The 20,327-nt window shown below is 48.4% G+C and overlaps 1 protein-coding gene, 1 long non-coding RNA gene and 1 pseudogene across 2 annotated transcripts; 2 read left to right on the forward strand and 1 right to left on the reverse strand.

Moving 5' to 3' along the window:
• Positions 1-121: 121 nt before the first annotated feature.
• LOC120969511 (uncharacterized) lies at positions 122-833 on the forward strand. Its single transcript, XR_005763790.3, has 2 exons — positions 122-501; positions 582-833. It is a non-coding gene; the product is annotated as an uncharacterized lncRNA (long non-coding RNA).
• A 9,525-nt stretch (positions 834-10,358) lies between these two features.
• Positions 10,359-17,242, forward strand: LOC109748042 (AAA-ATPase ASD, mitochondrial-like; annotated as a pseudogene).
• A 658-nt stretch (positions 17,243-17,900) lies between these two features.
• On the reverse strand, positions 17,901-20,108 carry LOC120968063 (uncharacterized). The gene is made up of 2 exons (XM_040394461.2): positions 18,543-20,108; positions 17,901-18,464 (listed from the first exon to the last, which is right to left on the reverse strand). The coding sequence occupies exons 1-2, from the start codon at positions 19,227-19,229 to the stop codon at positions 18,009-18,011; spliced, it is 1,143 nt and encodes a 380-aa protein (XP_040250395.1). The 5' UTR covers positions 19,230-20,108; the 3' UTR covers positions 17,901-18,008.
• Positions 20,109-20,327: the final 219 nt, after the last annotated feature.

Consider the following 20,327-nt stretch of genomic DNA (forward strand, 5'->3'; position numbering starts at 1 on the left):
GTCTCCACGCGCCTGGGCTACTCATGGGCCTACTGTTCTGTGGGCTGCTATTCCCGAAACTATTTTGGAGCCCTCTCGTTCTCCTACACAGTCTAGCATATGATCCTGAGCGAACGGTTGTGATACGCGCACCTCACCCCTCCCCTCCTGGCCTGCCTCTTCTCGCTCCCATTCGTTTCCCACGCAGATAACAATGGCGACGGCGGCGGCGGCGCCATCGGGGCGGGGAAGATGGCGGCGAGCTGAATAATGGCGAGTCCGACTTCTTCGTGTCCGTCTGGCGCTGGCTGCGGTGTTGGCGACAATCCGAGGGCGTTTGTGCGTTGCGGATCCGGGAGACCGGAGGCCCTTGCGGTGGGTCTCGCGTTCGAAAGCTTCGCCGGATGTGGTGATGGTGACCGGAGCGGAGTCGGAGTTGGGGCTACAGGCCCTGTTTTCGGATTATGGTTTGTGGTGGTTCATCTATCTTCGTGTCTTTGGTGTGTTGGAGCCATGATGAAGGTATGGAGCTGACTTTTCCGTGGGGATTGTCCCCGACCGATATGCCGGAATCTGACATCGGTTCCCGTTGGATGGGGAAGGACCTATTATGCGGCCTCAAAAGCCATAGATGGCGATGCGGGGAAATGGCTTCTTTCGGCTCGAGCAGACGACGAGCGGCCGGCCGGCAGGTGGTTAAGGCGAGCCTGGAGTTTAATGTTGTAAGGATCGTTGTGCTTAGGTTGCAGGGCTTGTGGTCTGTTTCCGTCTTTGTTTGTGTACGGAGTGCTTGTATTTGTTGTTGTCATGTACTGCGTATAAGAATATGAATACAAGCATCCTTTTCTAAACAAGAGACAATGGCAACCGGGGCGCATCAGCTTCCCATGCTTGTCGCAGCCTCCCCGCGTGGGACCCAATTGGGCATGCTGCTGCCTTCCAGTGGAGCGCCAGATTCGTGTGGAGCCGCAGCGAGCAGCATGGTCCTCCCGGAGTCATCCACAAGTGCGTGCAGCAGTAACGGTGGCAAATCCAATCCATATGTGCTTGTTTCAGGAGTGAGCACTAAGTCGGTGGCAAATCAAACCGATCTGCTTATTCTACTTCGCGAAGACTGCAAGGTGTGTACTGCCTTCTATACAGTCTGTAGGAACAATATAGATAAATTAATTTGAACTTTGGAAGGATTTTATGTGGTTTTGGTTCTAGCATCTTCCTGCAGGAGTTCTGAAACTGGAGACGTCTTGGGCGATGGAGGCCATGCATACAGTGGCGCTTAAGATCAGATTGTTTGCAGGTGAACTAGATGGTTGGCATCGGTTCGTAGTTGTACTGAGGTGTATATGACCTTTATTATCTTGAACCTAATAACCTATGATTATTATTTAATGCTAACTTTTGAACAAACAGCAGCAACATAGATTTAGTGATCTTCTTTAATCACAGAATATTGTATCACCTCTGTTTCAAAATATAAGATGTTTCGGTAGGCTAAACTAAGCATACCAAAACCTCTTATATTTTGGAACAGAGAGGAGTATTTGATCACTCAACTACATATCTCGAATGCAGTTTACCAGACCGAAGCTAGCAAATTATGGGCATGTACCTATTCGTTTTAAAACCCTTTCAATTATGCACAGACAACTAGCAAATTATGAGCAATCTATGTATTTATTTACCGAACCTTGCAACTATGAATGGACTAATCAATTGGAAGATAGTTTTGTTGGACCAACCATATGATTGCTCACTAAGCAGCATTTCAGCAAGTAGATAATAGTAATTCAGGTAAAGGTTCTTTTTGCTATGCAAAATATAAAATGGGCAAGTCACTTTCTCAAGTAGTTTGGGGATGTCCCTTGGGAAATAGTACTTGCTTACTCGATTTTGTGCGTAGTTCGAACATGGACCTTAGAAGGGTGATTTTGCTAGATTGGAGGTTAAATATATTTCTTTTTTGCAAACAAGTTATATATTCCTTGAACAAAAATCTACCTAAATTTATGTTGGATACCTTCATATATCTTCATATATTTGGCAAGATTGCTTTTTCATGCCAGATTCAGATTCAACCAAGTGACGATTCCAACTTGGTCACAGAATCAGAAAACGCCTTGCAGTCCTCTTCTACCACAAGCACATCACCTCTTCGGCTCTTCGTTGTTTCCCTGGTATAACAACACTGTTCAAACCATTTCCTTGGAGACAATACATTTTAATTTGTCTTACAATACCTACAATTTTCTTCATACAACAATTCCTTCACCTGCCATTGAACTCCACCAATGCTGGATCTACAACAAATAGACAAGGAACCAGAGGTTGACTCCCAATCTCTCTTTTTATGGAATTATGCTGCAAACTATGTACTATGTATCATGATTGGAATATACAGGAATCAAGGTGATAACGAGGAGATTTTACTTCATATGATGTTTTGGTGATATAAACCAGCAAGAAGATCTTCTTAGAGGTATATACAACTTTGTTTTCAGCTTCATTGAAGTCAGCTTTATTTAGACATGGAACACATTTGAAGGTAAACCTTTTCAAAATCCTCAATCGACCTGTTTTATATTGTACAGTTTGACATCTCTTGCACATGAATGACTATTCATTGATAGTGCCTGCAAAGATGTGGCTGTAGTTGTTTCTTTGTCTGCACGATCATTCTTAAATTTGTGACATATAGATTGGCTCTCACGCATACCATCATATATCTAAGAAAATAAATTCATATTACATTGAAGAAAGGGACGGGCGCGGCAACGCGCGCCATCAATGATCTAGTAAGCTACTAAAGCTAGAAAAGAACCTGCCTAAGAAACCGAAAGGAATCTGAGTAGAACACGGGTGCGGTAGCACTTGGAGGAGTGTCTCCAGCAGCAGAAAGAAAACGGAAAAGTAACTCGCGACCGTTCGCCAGGAGGCCAGTCCCGACGAACGCACTCTCTCCCGTCGGATTGGTATGCACGGATCTTGTCGCACCATCGGAGCCACATCAGTTTTTTTTAAACACATTCGCTATAAGATGAAAGACAGCGAACACATTACCATTGGAAACACTACAGCCCCGCAGTGGTTAGTGACTACCCCCCGAGACTTCGTATTGCACTCTAATCTCTCCTCTTTTTTTCATCAGATGGCAATTTAAAGAGGGCAGAAAAAGAGGCCCATCTTACGCACGCAAAGAAAAATGACATCCTTTTTAAATAAAACAACAACGTAGATATGAAATTGAAATTTCATATATATGCCATGGGAACTAAAATAGTGAAGTGCATTGTAGGTCCCTAAACTATTTTAGGGGTATCATGTAGATTCTCAAACTATGAAAATCGGCATCCAGGTTCTCGAAGTGCAGCGTGTCATTCAGAATCAAAATTTGTCAGACCATGCCTGACCGGCCAGCTGGCGCAGTTGACCCATGACACGTCGGACATGGGGCCCTGCAAGGTAAAGGTCGGTGATGAAAATATGCAAAAAAAAAACAAATAAATTCCAGGAATGATAAATGCACTTCACTCCAAATAGATTTAAATTCATGGTTTCAAAAAATGTTCGCGAATATGGAAAAAATGTTCACGGCTTTAAGAAATGTTCGCGAACGATAAATTTGAACAAAAAATTCACGAACATAATTCTAAAGTTGTGAATTTTCTTGAAACCATGAACATTTATATTAATTATTTTTTTGTAAATTCATAAACATATTTTAGAATTCATAAATATTTTCTTAACCTCAAACTTTTTAAAAAAAATCGTGAATATTTTAAAAATTCACAACTTTCTAAAAATCACTAATGTCTAAAAAAGATCATTTATGAAATTTGTGCAAAAACAAATACAAATACATCGTTCGTGACTTTTTTCATATTCGCGAACAATTTTGGGGGCTCACGAACATATTTACAAATTTATTGCTCACAGACAGTATTGGTGGTTTGTGAACATATTTTTTTTTCTTTTAAAATTTATCATTCGCAGATATGTTTATAAAGTTGTGAATATTTTTTTTCTATATTCATCGGATGCGAACTTATTTTCAAATTCATCGCTCGTGAACATTTTTTTTAGTCACGAACATTTTTTCCATATTCGCTAACAATATTCATGGTCCGTGAACATATTTTAAAATTTATCTTTCATGAATACTCTTTAAAGTTGCGAACATTTATTCCATATTCGCGAACATTTTTTCTGTTGTTCGCGAACATATTCCAAATTTATCGTTCGTGAAGATATCTTATTTTCTTTTAAATTTATCGTTCGTAATCACTTTTTTAACGTCACTCAAATTCATCGTTCGTGATCATTTTTCTGAAGTCGCGAACTTTTTGCAGTACTTGCCAACATTTTTATTATTTAATGAACATTTTTCCATATTCGAGAACATTTTTTGAAATAATGATTTTAGTTTATTTGCGCATTTTTGTCACCAGCCGTTACCTTGAGGGCCCCCCTGTCTGACGTGTTACGGGTCAACGACGCCAGCTGGCCGGTTAGGCAGGGTCGGACAATTTTTAGACTTGAATGACACACTTACTGCACTTCGAGAATTTGGATGACGATTTTCATATTTGAGGACTTACATGACACCCATGAAATAATTCAGGGACCTACAATGTACTTCACTCGAACTAAAACAATCATCTAATTTGACCATGGCCCCTACCACATCCAGGGCCATGTCTAACTCCTCTTAACCAGGTTGCTCACATATCCTTAAAGACAAGGGGCGGCGGGGGAAGGGGTGAATCCCATCGCCGTACTCTTTGTACATGTGACCAAGGTTTCAACACAACGAGCATCATTTTGGGAGTCGTTCATATTTTACGCGAAAGATCTAGCGCTTATTATTTGGGATAAGTGAAACAACATTCTTCGTATGTTTATTAACATTGATCTTAACTTCAGCTTTGGAAAAAATCCCTCAAAATCCTGCGACTTGGGCTCAACATAGATAAATTTGCTAACCTTCCCTGCTAGTGATTTCAGTAACAACACATACTCATCTGGTAGGTCATGGATTTAGGTCCATATCTTTAGAGAATCGAGCTTGATCGGCAAGAGTTATGTAAACCCTTCGTATGGCGCCAACACCACGAAAATTCCAAGGCCCTTCTTCCATAACCCGTTTCGAATCGTCAAGGCAATAGGACTCAAGGTGTAAAGGTTGTCGTTCAGGGGGCGAAAGGTCACCTCCTTGGCAAAATTCGACGCCACTCTCATGTTCTTCTAAAAACAGTATTGGTTGTTGGGCTTGTCCATATGGACTCAGGCAATGGCGGCTATCCATCATGTCAAATTAGCCGTCAGTGCTTCATCCTGTTCCACAAAAACATCATGGAGGTCGTCCTCTCTAAGCCCAAGTTACTTCATCAAAGCATCCACCTCGCTCATGTTAGTACCCAAGTCAGGAGCTTCGCTGTCGATGACGGAAACCTAGCCCGATGAGAAGAAATTGTCGGGCGTCGAACCCTAGGTCCTCTGAATCTACCGCGGGTCCGGCCAAGACCGGACAGTGATCTATAGGATCGCCTCATGATCAGTGTGAGTCGGTCCTTATGGGAGATTTAGAGGCATGGGAGGCAAAATCTCAACGATGGCATCAGCGCCGCTGAGAGGAAAAGCCAACCCTAGCGTGAGGGGGAAAAGAGGTCTTGATGATGTCCAATAGGTTTTTTTAGACAATGCTGGTGTCCAATAGGTGATCCGCATCGGAATTGCCCTAAGGCTTGGTTTACTGCGTGTGATGTTATTTCATGTAAACGAAATTTTAATGGTGTGGCCCATGAGTTGGCCCAAATAAGTGTGTGTGTGTGTGCACACGCGCAGGGTCCCGCTGTTATTGAGAGTATAATGTTCTAACATATATTGATAGGCAGATTCAAAAAAAAATTTGTTGATAGCCTTATAATAGCCGATTTGCCAACTATTATGCCATAATAAAGCTTGTGATTTTCCTTAAAAGAAATTGCCATTTCTTAATGTCCGGATGACCAAAAGGTCGAGTTATATTAAAATGACAGCAAATAAAGTAACATAGGAATAGCAGAGGCTGAAAAATGAAGGCTCTCAGCGAGTCGTTCTGACAACGGTGTAGTGACCGTTCGATGGCCCAATGACCTTGATGTATAAGTTTTATTATATTTGAAATATCTTCTACGCCAAAATTTTATAATAGAATGTTGGTATAAAAAAGGTGAAGGCTCAGAAAAAAAAAATCCCCGCAAAAAAAGGAAAAAAAAAGACTGACGTCAATCCGTACTTTTAGCCCCCCTCATGCTGAGTTAACAGCAACTTTAGGTGACAGGCCTGTGGCTTGGCCCAGCCAGAAATACGTGATGACTGCTTTTTGCCTCGGCAGACCCTGTACCAGCAAGCTGGTGTATATGCTTGCGTCGTCGGCAATACGTGGGTCACTACCAGGCTATTTAGACCGCGACGTAGGCTTCGTAGCGAGCGGTGTGGTATACACGCCCAACCTCGTTCACGGCCCAGCGAGCCACCTCGATCGTCTTCCGTCCAGCTAAGCTGTGCCTTTCCCTGGGAAAAAAAGTTACGTACTCCCTCCGTCCGGAAAAAGTTGTCCACAGCTTAGTTCATGTCAAATTTTACAAAATAATCCTTCCGCTTTTAAATCTAGTGCTAATCCCCCCTCGCCTCTACTTCTTCCTCCTTCGACCAAGCAGCCGTCGTAGCCACCCCCGGCAGGCACCGTAGAAAGAGCGGGCGACCACCTACGCCGACGCCCACCTGAGCCGTCGCCCACCTGCGGTTGCTCCGCCACTGCGAACATGGGCCGCCCGCACGGAGGCGAGCTGCCCCGCCGCCCAGGTGAGGCTGCTCCTCCAAGGCGACCACCTCGACGGGCGCCTCCTCCTCGTGGCCCTGCTCGCGTCCCTGGTCCGGCTCGTGGCCCTGCTCGCCGGTTCCTCACCCGCGCGGCAACCCCAGCCGCCGCTGCCGACCCGGTCGCCGCTCCCCTCTTGAAGAATTCAGCAGGCAGCCATGCAGGGCAAGGCGGATCTTCTCCGGCGGCGAGACGACCACGCAGACATGCTGATGCCACTGCCGCTGCCGCGTGCCCTCCACTGCTGATTGCCTCTGCCCTCAACCACCTCGACTGTTGATTGCCTCTGCTGCTGCTGTTGGCTGCAGGTACAGTGCCAATTGCAGTATCAATTTCAGTTTGTCAATGAAGTACTCCATCAGCGTCAATTGCAGTGTTAATTGGAGTATTAAAATTGTCAATTGCAGTGCTGATCTACTGCTGATGTTATCTGAAATTTACAGTGTTCTGTGTCTGTCAATCATACTCCATTCTTGTGTCTGAAATTTACAGATTTGAAACAAACAGTATCAAACTTCAAGAAACCTAGACAATATTCATGCCCATAATCATGGAAACCTCTATTCTGCTTTGCCAAATCATGGACAAGATTCAGTTAGCTATGTGTGTGATGACTTGTTGCTGCTAGCTTGAGAAAATTCAGTTAGCTTCAGAAACTAAATCATGTTGATGTTACTGTTAGCTTGTGAGCAGTGAGAACATAACAAATAACCATGTTGCTGTTACTGTTGCTACCTGAATTCCATGCTTGCATAATTACAGATATCTCAAAACTGATGCAGGTTAAGTGTTAACACAACACTGGCATACACAACATAATTCTGAACATTTATTAATTCTACACAGGAGAAGAAAAGACATGGCACACTAGAGAAAAAAGAAGAAGAAAAGTTGCTATACCCCTTTACTGAACATTACGTAGATCCATCCATTTTCTTTTGGCCACAACAAAAAAATTCAAATAAAAGAGCAATTTGGCCATAACAAGATCTCCTTTCATCTTTTGTACTCTTGGTCAGATTTAGGAACAGTTTCAGTTAACAAACATGTCGATCCATTTAATTCAAATATCATCAGATACAGTAGAGTACAATGGATCAATTTCCCAAGAGAAAAAATGTTCCAAGCAATCTGTATCATCTGAAACCATTGTACTGTACCATCCCAAAACTGACGGAGAGTGGATTCTTCTGCTTAATTAAGTTGATCCATTGTACTGTATCATCTGAAAAAAATGTTCCTAGCAATCTCTAGTAGTCATGGATTCTTCTTTCCGGCACTGGTGGAAGTTGTGTGTTCGACATGTTGTCGGCAAGAGTGGGCTTAGTCATGTGTGCTTGATTGTGTGGGAGTGGACTTGGCCCTTGTTGTATCGGTTTTCGCCCGGTTTTCCACTAATTAACTGGGCCATTCTCTTCTGCTTAATTAATAGATGAGGCAAAGCTTTTGCCTCTGTTTCGAAAAAAAAGATGGGGAGATGACATTTGATGGAAAGCTTGGCATTTGGCTGTTCGTGGTACAGACCGAGGCACAAAGAACCAGCCACAACAGAGTTAGAGGAAAAGGAAAAGGAAAAGTTGGAATTATTTGAATTAAGTTGGATTTAGTTGAATTAAGTTGGAATTATTTGAATTAGCTAGATTCTTCTTCTTCTTATTCTTCTTCTTCTTCTTCTTCTTCTTCTTTTCTTCTTCTTCTTTCAGAATTAGCTAGATTATTTGAATTATTTGAATATAGTAGAATTATTTCAAATTATTTGGATTATCTGGATTTATTTGAATATTATGATAAGATGTAAAGACAAAACTCCAGTTGAGAGAAATAATATCTTCAATAAATACTCCCTCTCTGTGAAGTTCACATGTACAGGGTCATTACAAGGATGGAGAAGAAGAATAATCTAAAGCATTAATGGCTAACTAATTTGGAGTACTGTCTTGGTTAGATTCTTCTTCTTCTTCTTCTTCTTCTTCTTCTTCTTAGAATGATGATTGTACCAAAAAGAATAAATCAAATTCAGTTAGATGATCATTGAAACTGAGAATGATGATGATCATTGAAAAAGTCAGTGAGAGAATTCAATCTGATGCAGTACTCCACTTTACAAATTGAGCTTGAGTAGTTAATTACAAAAGCAAATCCCCATGGAACTGAGTCTTTATTATCACAAAACGAGTAATTTCCATCAAATTTGCTTCAGGAGTATTTGGACACAGCAACTTACACTTTTAAGTTTCTCTTCTTCAGAATATTGTCTAACTTAGATGGGCTGTAGTCATGTCCAAATTTACATCAAAGTACATATTCAGAGTTAAACTGAATTTACTAAATTCTGATCTTTTAGTTGTCATGAACCAAGAGACTGTACTGTAACAACTAAAACGTTATAAAGCCAATGATTGAACTTGTGGAAGAATTTCAACCACACAAGACTGTGATTCTCACCAATATCGAGGACTAGCCACTGCAATTATATCTTCAATTAAAATAATATCAGTTTTCAGTTTTTAGTTTACCAAATTCAGTTAAAATGACAGCAATTTTCAGTTTTGGACACATTCTGTTTCTGTAAAATGGGAGAAACAAATTTGATCCTGCAGCAAAAAGAACTGAACTGAACATACTGAACTTGCACTAACTTTTGACAGCAGAGTTAAAATTATCATACTCTATATACATGCACAAATTTGATCTCTGTGACCACAACAACAACATATTCAGTCTATCTAGACTGAACCTTCTGCATCATGTGTTTGGCGAGCATGCAGTACAACCTTCCAGAGCATGCCACCCTGCTGCCCTTCTTCTGATGGATCTTCACTGCAGTTCAGGACATGCTTGGCGAGCATGCAGGGGAGCTTGCAGGGGAGGTGAGGCGTACTGCGCCAGCCACGACGCCTCCGAGGTCAGCCTCTTCTTGGTCCCGTCGGTGGCCTCGTCCTTGTACGCGTAGGGCTCCTCCTGCGTCTCCTGGCTCTGCAGCGACGCTGGCGTCTTGCCTCGTCGGAGGAGCACCGCCAGTAGGAGGAGGAGCACGTCAGAGGCCAGCGACACCGCCGTGTATCCGGAGGCACGGAGGGGGGCGTCGGAGGCCAGCGATCTGACGGCGGTCGCTAGCAGCAGCGCGCTCAGGTCCGCCCGGCCTCGGCGCACAGCATGTCGGAGCCGGCAAATCGAGAGCTTTGCAGAGAAGGGGATCCATTTCCTCTTGATCTCCCCTCCCCTCCCCCCTCGTCGGGATCAGGCAACGCGGACGAAGAAAGGCGGCGATATGAAGGGGAGAAGGCGGCCGGCGCGTGGCGAGGCGACGGAGCAGGCGGCCGGGGGTGAGGATGTCGCCGTCGCCGTCGCAAGATTGAGGAGGGGAGGATGGGGGGACGCGGTGCGGGCTGTGTCGTTTGTCGGATTAATGCGAGGGGGGTTTTCACAAATTGTCATCGCGGACAACTTTTATCGGACGGAGGGAGTACTACTGTATTATACACATGCAAATCGTCACGCATGCTCCATCTCGCCGACGACTGAGCACCATGCCGACCTCATACATCTCTGATTAGTTTCAAAGCTACGTACTATTGTATTATGCACACGTGCAAATTTTTATACTAGCCTGTTGTAACAAGATGTAGTAATAATCAATCGTCTAAAAATAGTTTCATGATGCAATTAACAATCTCGTTTCCAAGGACTGACGCATCTGGTTGGCTACAAAACTGAGCTAGCCAAGTCTGCATTTGCCATTGCATCCATTAAGTAATCTCGTTTCCAAGGACTGCTCGATCAACGCTCGTCGGTTCTCCTCACCTGCTCCGGCCCCAACGATCACGACAGCACGTGCTTAGCTAAGCTTCAACCTCAGCAAAATCATCACACAAACCATTGGCATTATATTACGCAACACGTACACGCATGTCCAATCCAGTCCAGGTCACTATGGCTTTCCATCGATACAATATCACGAGGAGCTCCAGCCTCCAGGTCTGGCCATGACAGCGGCGGTGGTGGAGAGGTGGGCGGGGCTTGGATCAGCGGTGGCGACCGTCATCTTCATCTGGTCCGTGGTGCAGAACTATGTGCCCCCCCACCTTCCGCCTCTACCTCACAACCTGGGTCGCCAAGCTCGCCGCCTGCTTCAAGCCTTCAACCCCTACCTCCAGATCACCATCTCGAAGTACGGCGCCGAGCGCTTCTAGCGCAGTGACTTCTTCCTCGTCGTTGAGGCCAACCTCAGCGACGCCTGCGCCCGCCGCGCGCGCAAGCTCAAGGCCGAGCTCGGCAAGGACAGCAAGAACCTCCGGGTCTCCGTGGACGACCACGAGGAGGTCACTGACGACTTCTGCGGGACCACCATCTGGTGGTACGTCTCCAAGAGGCAATCCAAGGCCAACGTCATCCATTTATACCCCGGCCAGGACGAGAGGCGCTTCTACCGGGTTGTCTTCCATCGACGGCACCGCGACCTTGTCGTTGACTCCTACCTTCCTTTCATACTCGGCGAGGGCCGCGCTGTCACTGTGAAGAACCGCCAACACCGCCTCTTCACCAACAATGCTAGCGGCAGCTGGAACCCCTACCAGGGCAAAAGCGTCTGGAGCTATGTTGTTAATGTATAACTTTGTATAGCTAATCTCGCGTATTCCGTTTGCATACGGTTGTACATATATGCGTATAGGCTTTATTTCTTGGTCTCCAAGATTTGTAACTCTGCTATAAATATATGGCCGATCGCCCCTTGAGAGGCGTCTTCCCTCAAACTGTTTCACGTTTATATGGTATCAGCCCTAGGTCCTAAAACCTAGCTTCCGCCGCCACCAAACCCTAAGCCGCCGCAGCCATCCTCCCTCCGCGCCGCCGCAGCTCCTTCCCCCTCCCCAGGCCGCCGCCATGTCGACCTCCTCCTCCACCTCCTCTGCACTCGGGGCCTCAACCTCATCCACGCTCGGGACGCAGACCGCCGGGGCCATGATCCCATCCATCGCGTCGCCGGCGTCCTAGGCCGTCCATGTCGCAAGCGTCAAGATGCATGTCCCCGTCGTCCTCGATCTCCAGAAGTCCAACTACGCCAAGTGGCGTATGCTCATCACCGTCCTCCTCGGGAAGTACGACCTCACCGGCCACATCTCCGTCGTCACGCCGCCGGATGCTCGCACGGCCGACTGGCAGTGTCAGGACTTCGTCGTGCGCTCGTGGATCTACGGCTCCATCAGCGAGGACATCCTTGACACAATCATGGCCCAAGATCAGACCGCGCACGAGGCCTACGCGCTGATCCGGAACCTCTTCCTCGACAATCAGCTCACCCGCGCCGTCTACCTCGAGGCGGAGTTCCGGGCCCTCGTCCAAGGCGACCTCACCATCACCGCCTACTGCCATCGCCTGAAGGCCCTTTCCGACGCGCTCGCGGACGTGGGGCAGCCCGTGACCGACCAAACCCTGGTCCTCACCTGTCTCCGGGGGCTCAACCCCCGCTTCTCCGACATCACTACCCTCGTCACGATGCAGGTTTCGGCTCCTACCTTCCTGCAGACGCGCTCCATCCTTCTACTACGCGAGAACCAGCTCGCCAACGCCGCCCCAGGAGGCCCCGTGCCGTCCCAAGTCGCCCTCTACGGCAACACCACCGGCTCCTCCACCGGTGGCAATGGCGGCCACGGCGGCCGCTGGTCGAAGAAGAACGGTGGCGAGGGCGCCGCCAACTCCAACCCTGCCTACCCCGCCGCCGTGCCCGGAACGTGGATCTGCTTCAACCCCTACACCGGGCAGACACAGCAGATGCAGCCCAACTGGCGCCCCTACGGCGCTCCGGCCGCTCCCGCCGGGGGCGCCGGCCTCCTCGGGCCGGCCCCGCGGTCCACCGCCCCGACACCGCCGTCTCGCCAGTCCACCTGGGTGCCCCCAGGCCAGGTCGCCTACATGACCCAGCTGGCGCCCCTGCATGGCCAGGCTTGGGGCACCAACCCGCCTCCACCCGCGGCACCCTACTACCCCGCCGGCTCTGTCCCGACTCCTGCATGGGACTGCTCCGCCCTCGTCGCCGCCCTCAACGCCATCGCCGGCCCTCTGCCGCCGGCTCCTCCACGCATGGCGCATGGGTGATGGATTCCGGCGCCACCTCACACATGGTCTCCGACCCTGGTATACTCTCCACTTCCTCCCATCCTCCTCCCTCTCTTCGAGTCACTGTCGGCAATGGTGTTCCCCTCCCGATCACCGCCATCGGCCACGTCACTCTCCACACACCTAGTCACACCTTTTACCTCAACAATGTTCTTGTTGTTCCAGATATTATCAAAAATCTCCTTTCTACTCGTCAATTTACCATTGATAATTCTGTTTCTGTCGAATATGACCCGTGTGGCTTTTCTATTAAGGATCTGCACACTCAGAGCGAGATCATTCGCTGCAGTAGCCCCGGACCGCTCTACGAGTTCAACGCCAACACCAACCCCACCGTCTCTCCGTTTGGACTCGTCGCCACCACCACCGCATCGGAGCTATGGCATCGTCGCTTAGGACATCCCGGTTGTGACTCTATGTCACATTTATCTTCAGCATTTGCTATTCCATGTAATAAAAGTACTCAAGTGTGTCATGCATGTCAACTTGGCAAGCACGTGTGTTTACCTTTTTCTAGATCATCAACAGTTTGTGCTGCTCCGTTCCAATTACTTCATTGCGATTTATGGACATTCTGTTGCTAGTAATTCTGGTTTCAAATATTACCTTGTCATTGTTGATGATTTTTCTCATTTTATGTGGACGTTTCCCCTTCACCGGAAATCCGACACATGTGATATTCTCGTCAACTTTGTCGCCTACGCACGCACACAATTCAACCTCCCTGTCATGTCCTTCCAGACCGACAATGGTACCGAGTTTGTTAACTCTACCTTCATCGAGTTTCTTGCACGCAACGGCATACATCTCCGCATGTCCTGCCCGTACACCTCCCCTCAAAACGGCAAGGCCGAACGTGCACTCCGCACGCTCAACGACATTACTCGCACCTTGCTGTTCCAAGCTTATATGCCTCCTGCGTACTGGGCCGAGGCCCTTGCCGTCGCAACCTTCCTGCTTAACTGCCGTCCAAGCCAAGACTTGGACTTCCGGATCCCGTATACCCTCCTCTACCAAAAACCGCCCTCCTTCTCCGACCTCCGTGTCTTCGGGTGCCTATGCTACCCTAACCAGTCCGCCATGGCACCTCACAAACTCGCCCCTCGCTCCACCGCATGCGTCTTTCTTGGGTATCCTGCATCGCATCGCGGCTATCGGTGCCTCGACTTAACGTCACGCTGCATCATCATCTCACGCCATGTCGTTTTTGATGAACACACCTTTCCATTCGCCACCACTCGCACCACTCAGTCTCCGGACGATCTCGATTTTCTCCTAGACTTGGTCGCCACGCAGCTGGCTCCCGCGTTCGTCGCGCCTCCTGCAGGCCAGCCCAACATGGCACCGGCCTCCTCGGCCCAGCCCTCCATGCATGGCTCGGGGCCTTCCACCCCGACGTCGATCGCCACAACGCCCGCCTCACCCGCGCCGCCCTCGTCTGCGTCTCCCACCTAGTCCCCTTCTCCACCACCACCACCACCCCCTCCCCCTCCTCGTCGCTCTCGCGACAACACCGCTTCCTCCACCAACACTCACACCATGCTCACTCGCGCCAAGCGTGGTATTTTTCAGCCCATTGATAAACTTAATCTCTCGGCTGAACACTCCTCTATCTCTCCTATTCCCAAAACATATCGCTCTGCTCTCCAGGATCCTCTTTGGCGTACTGCCATGATCGAGGAGTACGATGCTATCCTTCAGAACCGCACTTGGACTCTTGTTCCTCGACTGGTTGGTGCTAACATTGTTTCAGGGAAGTGGATCTTCAAGCACAAGTTTGGTGCTGGCGGTGCTCTCGCTCAGTACAAAGCACGATGGGTGGTCCGTGGATTCTCGCAGCAGCCTGGCATTGACTACGACGAGACCTTCAGTCCCGTCGTCAAGCCGGCCACGATCCGCGTTGTGCTCAGCATCGCCGTCTCACATGCTTGGCCGGTTCATCAGCTGGACGTCAAGAACGCCTTTCTCCATGGCGATCTCGACGAGGTGGTTCACTGTGAGCAGCCGCCCGGCTTCATCGACCCTACACGTCCTCACCATGTTTGCCTGCTCCACAAGTCCCTCTATGGACTCAAGCAGGCGCCCCGCGCGTGGTACCAGCGGTTCGCTCATCACGCTCATCGACTGGGCTTTGTGGCTTCCCAGAGCGATGTGTCTCTGTTCGTGCTTTGGCGCGACTCTGAGATGTCCTACCTGCTTCTCTACGTGGACGACATCATCCTCACCGCGTCCAGCGCTGAGCTTCTCCAGCACATCACCAACCAGCTTCACCGGGAGTTCTCCATGACCGATCTCGGGGACTTGACTTACTTCCTCGGGATCTCGGTCTGCTTCCGGGATGCTTCTCTCGCAGCGCCAGTATGCCATCGACCTTCTTCAGCGCGCTGGCATGATGGATTGCAACCCGTGTGTCACGCCCATTGACACCCGTTGCAAGCTCTCCGCCGACGAGGGTCCCCTCGTCACCGATGCCATGGAGTACCGGAGTTTTGCCGGGGCCCTTCAGTACCTGACGCTCACTCGCCCCGACATTGCACATGCTGTCCAGCAAGCGTGCCTCTACATGCACGCTCCCCGGGAACCTCATCTCAACCTCATCAAGCGGATTCTTCGCTATGTTCATGGCACCCTCGACCTCGGTCTACAGCTCCACTCCACACCGGCCGCCTCGCTCACTGCCTACTCTGACGCGGATTGGGCCGGCTGCCCCGACGCTCTACCTCTGGCTACTGTGTCTATCTCGGTGACAACCTGGTGTCTTGGTCCTCCAAACGCCAGGCCACGGTGTCTCGCTCCAGTGCCGAGGCCGAGTATAGAGCCGTGGCACATGTCGTGGCTGAGTGCTGCTGGCTTCGCCAACTTCTCCTTGAGCTTCATCGTCCTCTTCCGTCCGCCACCGTTGTCTTCTGTGATAACGTCAGTGCTGTTTACATGGCATGTAATCCGGTCCAGCATCGCCGCACGAAGCACATCGAGATTGACATCCACTTCGTCCACGAGAAGGTGTCTCTCGGTCAGATTCGGGTTCTTCATGTGCCATCCTCACAGCAGTTTGCCGATATCATGACGAAGGGCTTACCGACTCAGCTCTTCTTGGACTTTCGGTACAGTTTATGCGTTCGACCGACGCACAAACTGCGGGGGGATGTTAACGTATAACTTTGTATAGCTAATCTCGCGTATTCCGTTTGCATACGGTTGTACATATACGCGTATAGGGTTTATTTCTTGGTCTCCAAGACTTGTAACTCTGCTATAAATATATGAGCCGATCGCCCCTTGAGAGGCGTCTTCCCTCAAACCGTTTCACGTTTATACATGTCCCCTTCGAGAACCCCGCCACCTTTGACACGCTCGCCATGCACCCCGATGAGAAGGAAGCCGTCATCGACGACCTCATGGCCTTCCAGGAGAGCCAGGAATACTATGCCAAGGTCGGCAAGGCATGGAAGCGTGGGTACCTCCTTTATGGACCGCCCGGCACCGGCAAGTCTACCATGATCGCCGCCATGGCCAACTTCCTCGACTAAGACGTCTACGACCTCGAGCTCACGGCGGTCAAGAACAACACCGAGTTGCGAAAGCTCTTCATCGAGACAAGGGCAAGTCCCATCATCGTCATAGAGGACATCGACTGCTCTGTCGACCTCACGGGAAAACGCCGCAAGGACAAGAAGGCCTCAAGCAACAAGGAGTCCGACAACGATGACAAGCCCAAGCTACCGATAGAACCGAAGAAGGACGTGCTGCAAAGCTAACGCTCTCGAGCCTGCTTAACTTCATCGACGGGCTGTGGTCTGCTTGCGGAGGTGAGAGGATCATCATCTTCACAATCAACCACAAGGAGAAGCTAGACCCAATGTTGATCCAGCGGGGCAGGATGGACAAGCACATCGAAATGTCCTACTGCCGCTTCGAGGGCTTCAAAATGCTCGCAAAGAACTACCTAGATGTCATTGAGGACGAGCTGTTTGGGGAAGTTCAATGCCTGCTCGAGGAGAGTGACATGTCGCCCGTTGATGTTGCAGAGAACCTTATGCCCATGTCGAAGAAGAAAAGGAGGGACCCCAGCGTGTGCTTGATAGGCCTCATCGAGGCGCTCAAGCAGGCCAAGAAGGAAGCAGCGACTATCAAGGTGAAGGAGGCATAGGAGGCTCAAGTGAAGAAAGCCAAGGAGAAAGAGGAGACAGAGGCGAAGAAAGCCAAGGAGGAAGACAAAGAGAAGGACAAAGCACCCGAGACAGCCAATGGGGATATTAAGCAAAGTGACAAGTGAAGTGACATCACGCCAGGAAGCCAAGGAAAAAGAGTGAGCTTGTTCACTAGTGCTCCCTTACAAAACAAAAATGCAGTGTTTGGTGAGAGAAAAATAATGCACCTCTCAACTGAAACAATATTTCTTTCTTCTCTCACTTGTAATGCTGCTGCATATAAAGATGCAACAATACAAAATGTTACTGTAACAAGAAGCACACGCTTTACCTACACCAAAAGGCTAACAAGTTTTTTTTCAAGGAATTGAAAAATAAACATGGTATCATGCAGGCCTCCTTACTATTTCACCAACCCAATGTCGCCACTACGCATGACACTGACAGTGTGCAATTAGCAATCAGAATTTATCCTGCTCCTAGAGTAAGCAACCCAAATCTGAATTGGCCCATTCATTCATTAATTAACTAATTAAGCAACCCAATTCTGCATTCTTTCAGCCCTGACCAAATGAACAGAACAAGAACGGAGTGTCGTTTATAAAAAAAGAAGAAGACAGCAGTCTGGTGTATGTAACTCGCCTATAAAACTTCCTTGATCTGATGAAGTATACAAATGCTACAGCAGACCCAAATACACATACACATGCCAATGATCAGGAAAGAGAATGTGAAGCATTGCTTACCAGCGCACGCAAGCTCACCTTGTGGTCGCCGCGTTGAAGGTGGTGCCCTAACACTTCCGAGTTTTTTTTTGAGATTAACAGTACTTCATTGATTACTGAACATCACAGCAAAGATCGTCCCTGATACAATCTGGAACCACACCAAGATAAAAAAGATTAACAAGCTAGTTTGTGTGCCGCTACATTCATACCACGCCTGACATGTAAGAAAGAACATCGAGTAAACCCAGACGGAAGAGACTTGATGTCCGAGATAACAGTGCCCACTCTTGATCGATCTTGAGCCGTAGACTTGATTTTGTTCACCATGGAGAGGCAGTCAGATGCCAAAACAATTGACAAACAGCCTTCAGATCGACAAACCTCAAGAGCACGCCGGATGGCAAGCGCCTCAGCCAACTCCGGTTCAGAGAAGCCCTGAAGCTGCTCATTGCCAGCAAACATGCACTTCCCAAGATGATTCCTAGCCACAAAGCCCATGCCCATCCGTCGGATAGAAGGAAACAGCGCCGCATCAACATTCACAGCCACCACACCAGCAGGTGGCGGAGTCCAAATAAGAGTTGAAGAAGAAGACTCACGCCTGGGACTAGGTTTAGGCTTAGAACAATGCTGCAACACCATACGGACATAGGCACGAACTTTTAAAGCAGTTCTAGCAGGATGCACATCGGTACCATTATTACGTACCTCATTTCTAGCTTCCCAGATATGCCATAGAGTGATAGCCACAACAGTAGCTTGGAGCTTCGAAGCATGAGCCAGGAAATCGAACATCCATTGACGGCCATTAACCATGTCTTTTCTACACAGCCTGACACTGAACTCCTCTTTAACCCCTTTCCAAACGGAACGGGCGAAGGGACACAGCAGGAAGAGATGCTCCACACGCTCCGTCCGGTTGCAGAAAAAACAGCCATCCTCAGCTGGAATGTGACACCTCACCAGCTGGAAACCTGTAGGCAAACAATCATGCACGAAACGCCACAAAACAATCTTCATTTTGTTTGGACAATTGACTGACCAAAGGGCCTTCCACTCCTTTTCTTGCACCTGAATATTGGAAGCCAGACCCTTGCCCTTTTCACTTGTAGAGGAGAAGAAGTTCTCACTACGAGTAAGATTATAGCCAGACTTGACCGAGTAGGTGCCAAGCTTGTCATGAGGCCACGACAGGAAGTCATCTCCCCCAAACCGACTTATGGGAACTTGCAGAATTTGTTCTGCAATAGGATCAGCAAAGAAGCTTCGCACAAGGTTTTCGTCCCAAGTCACCAATGACTTGGCCAACAAGAACTGAACTGAAGTTTCAGCTGGAATAGGGAGAATCGAGTTGAAAGTTCCAGGAGGGAAACCTGGAATCCAATTGTCTTCCATAACTTTGATCCGGGTGCCATTTCCTACACCCCACCGAGCTCCCTTCTGAATCAGTTGACGCCCAAAAAGCAAAAATCGCCAGGTGAAGGAAGATGATCTTGGCTTGGTGGCGGTTCAAAAATCCCCATCAGGGAAGTAGCGTCCCTTTAAGACCCTCGCACACAAAGAGTCGGGTTCGGTCAGGAGACGCCAACACTGACGCGCAAGCATCGCCTGGTTGAAAAGTACCAAGTCGCGGAAGCCCATTCCACCGAGGAACTTTGGGGTAGAAAGCCACGCCCAAGAACACCAATGCATTTTTTGACGGCCGTCTTCGACACCCCACCAGTGGTTGGCGATGTAGGTCTTCATTTGCTCACAAATGGAGACAGACAATTGGAAGCAACTCATCACATAGTTAGGGATGGCCTGTGCCACAGATTTCAGAAAAATTTCCTTTCCAGCCCGCGACATCGGCCTAGCATTGCAGCCGTTGATCCTCTTCCAAACCCGGCCTGGTAAGAAAACGAAGGAGTTGGTGGCTGCATGACCAATCTCAGTGGGCATACCGAGATAAGAGTCGTGGAGAATTTCATTGTCTACCCCAGGGCACCCCTTTACAGTTCCCTTGACACCATCAGGGCAGTGCTTCCCAAAGAAGATCGAAGACTTTAGCAAGTTGATCCTCTGCCCAGAGGCCTCACAATATTGATGGAGAGCAGAATTCAGAGCCTTCTGTTAACACTGCGTGCGAAGAAGATGCTGTCATCTGCAAAAAGCAAGTGAGATATAGGAGGGCCTTGCATACCATTTCGAATCCCTTGTAGCTCGCCAAGGCTCTCCCTCCTTTGCAGTAATCCAGACAAACCTTCCGTACTTAGCAAGAACAGGTATTGGCTGATGGGGTCTCTGTGACGCCCCCGATTTGACCGTACACTAATCATGCACGCAAATGTGTACGACCAAGATCAGGGACTCACGGGAAGATATCACAACACAACTCTAAAACATAAATAAGTCATACAAGCATCATAATACAAGCCAGGGGCCTCGAGGGCTCGAATACAAGTGCTCGATCACAGTAGCGTCAGCGGAAGCAACAATATCTGAGTACAGACA

Source organism: Aegilops tauschii, chromosome 7 (assembly GCF_002575655.3).
Source record: "Aegilops tauschii subsp. strangulata cultivar AL8/78 chromosome 7, Aet v6.0, whole genome shotgun sequence".
NCBI classification, from domain to species: Eukaryota; Viridiplantae; Streptophyta; class Magnoliopsida; order Poales; family Poaceae; genus Aegilops; species Aegilops tauschii.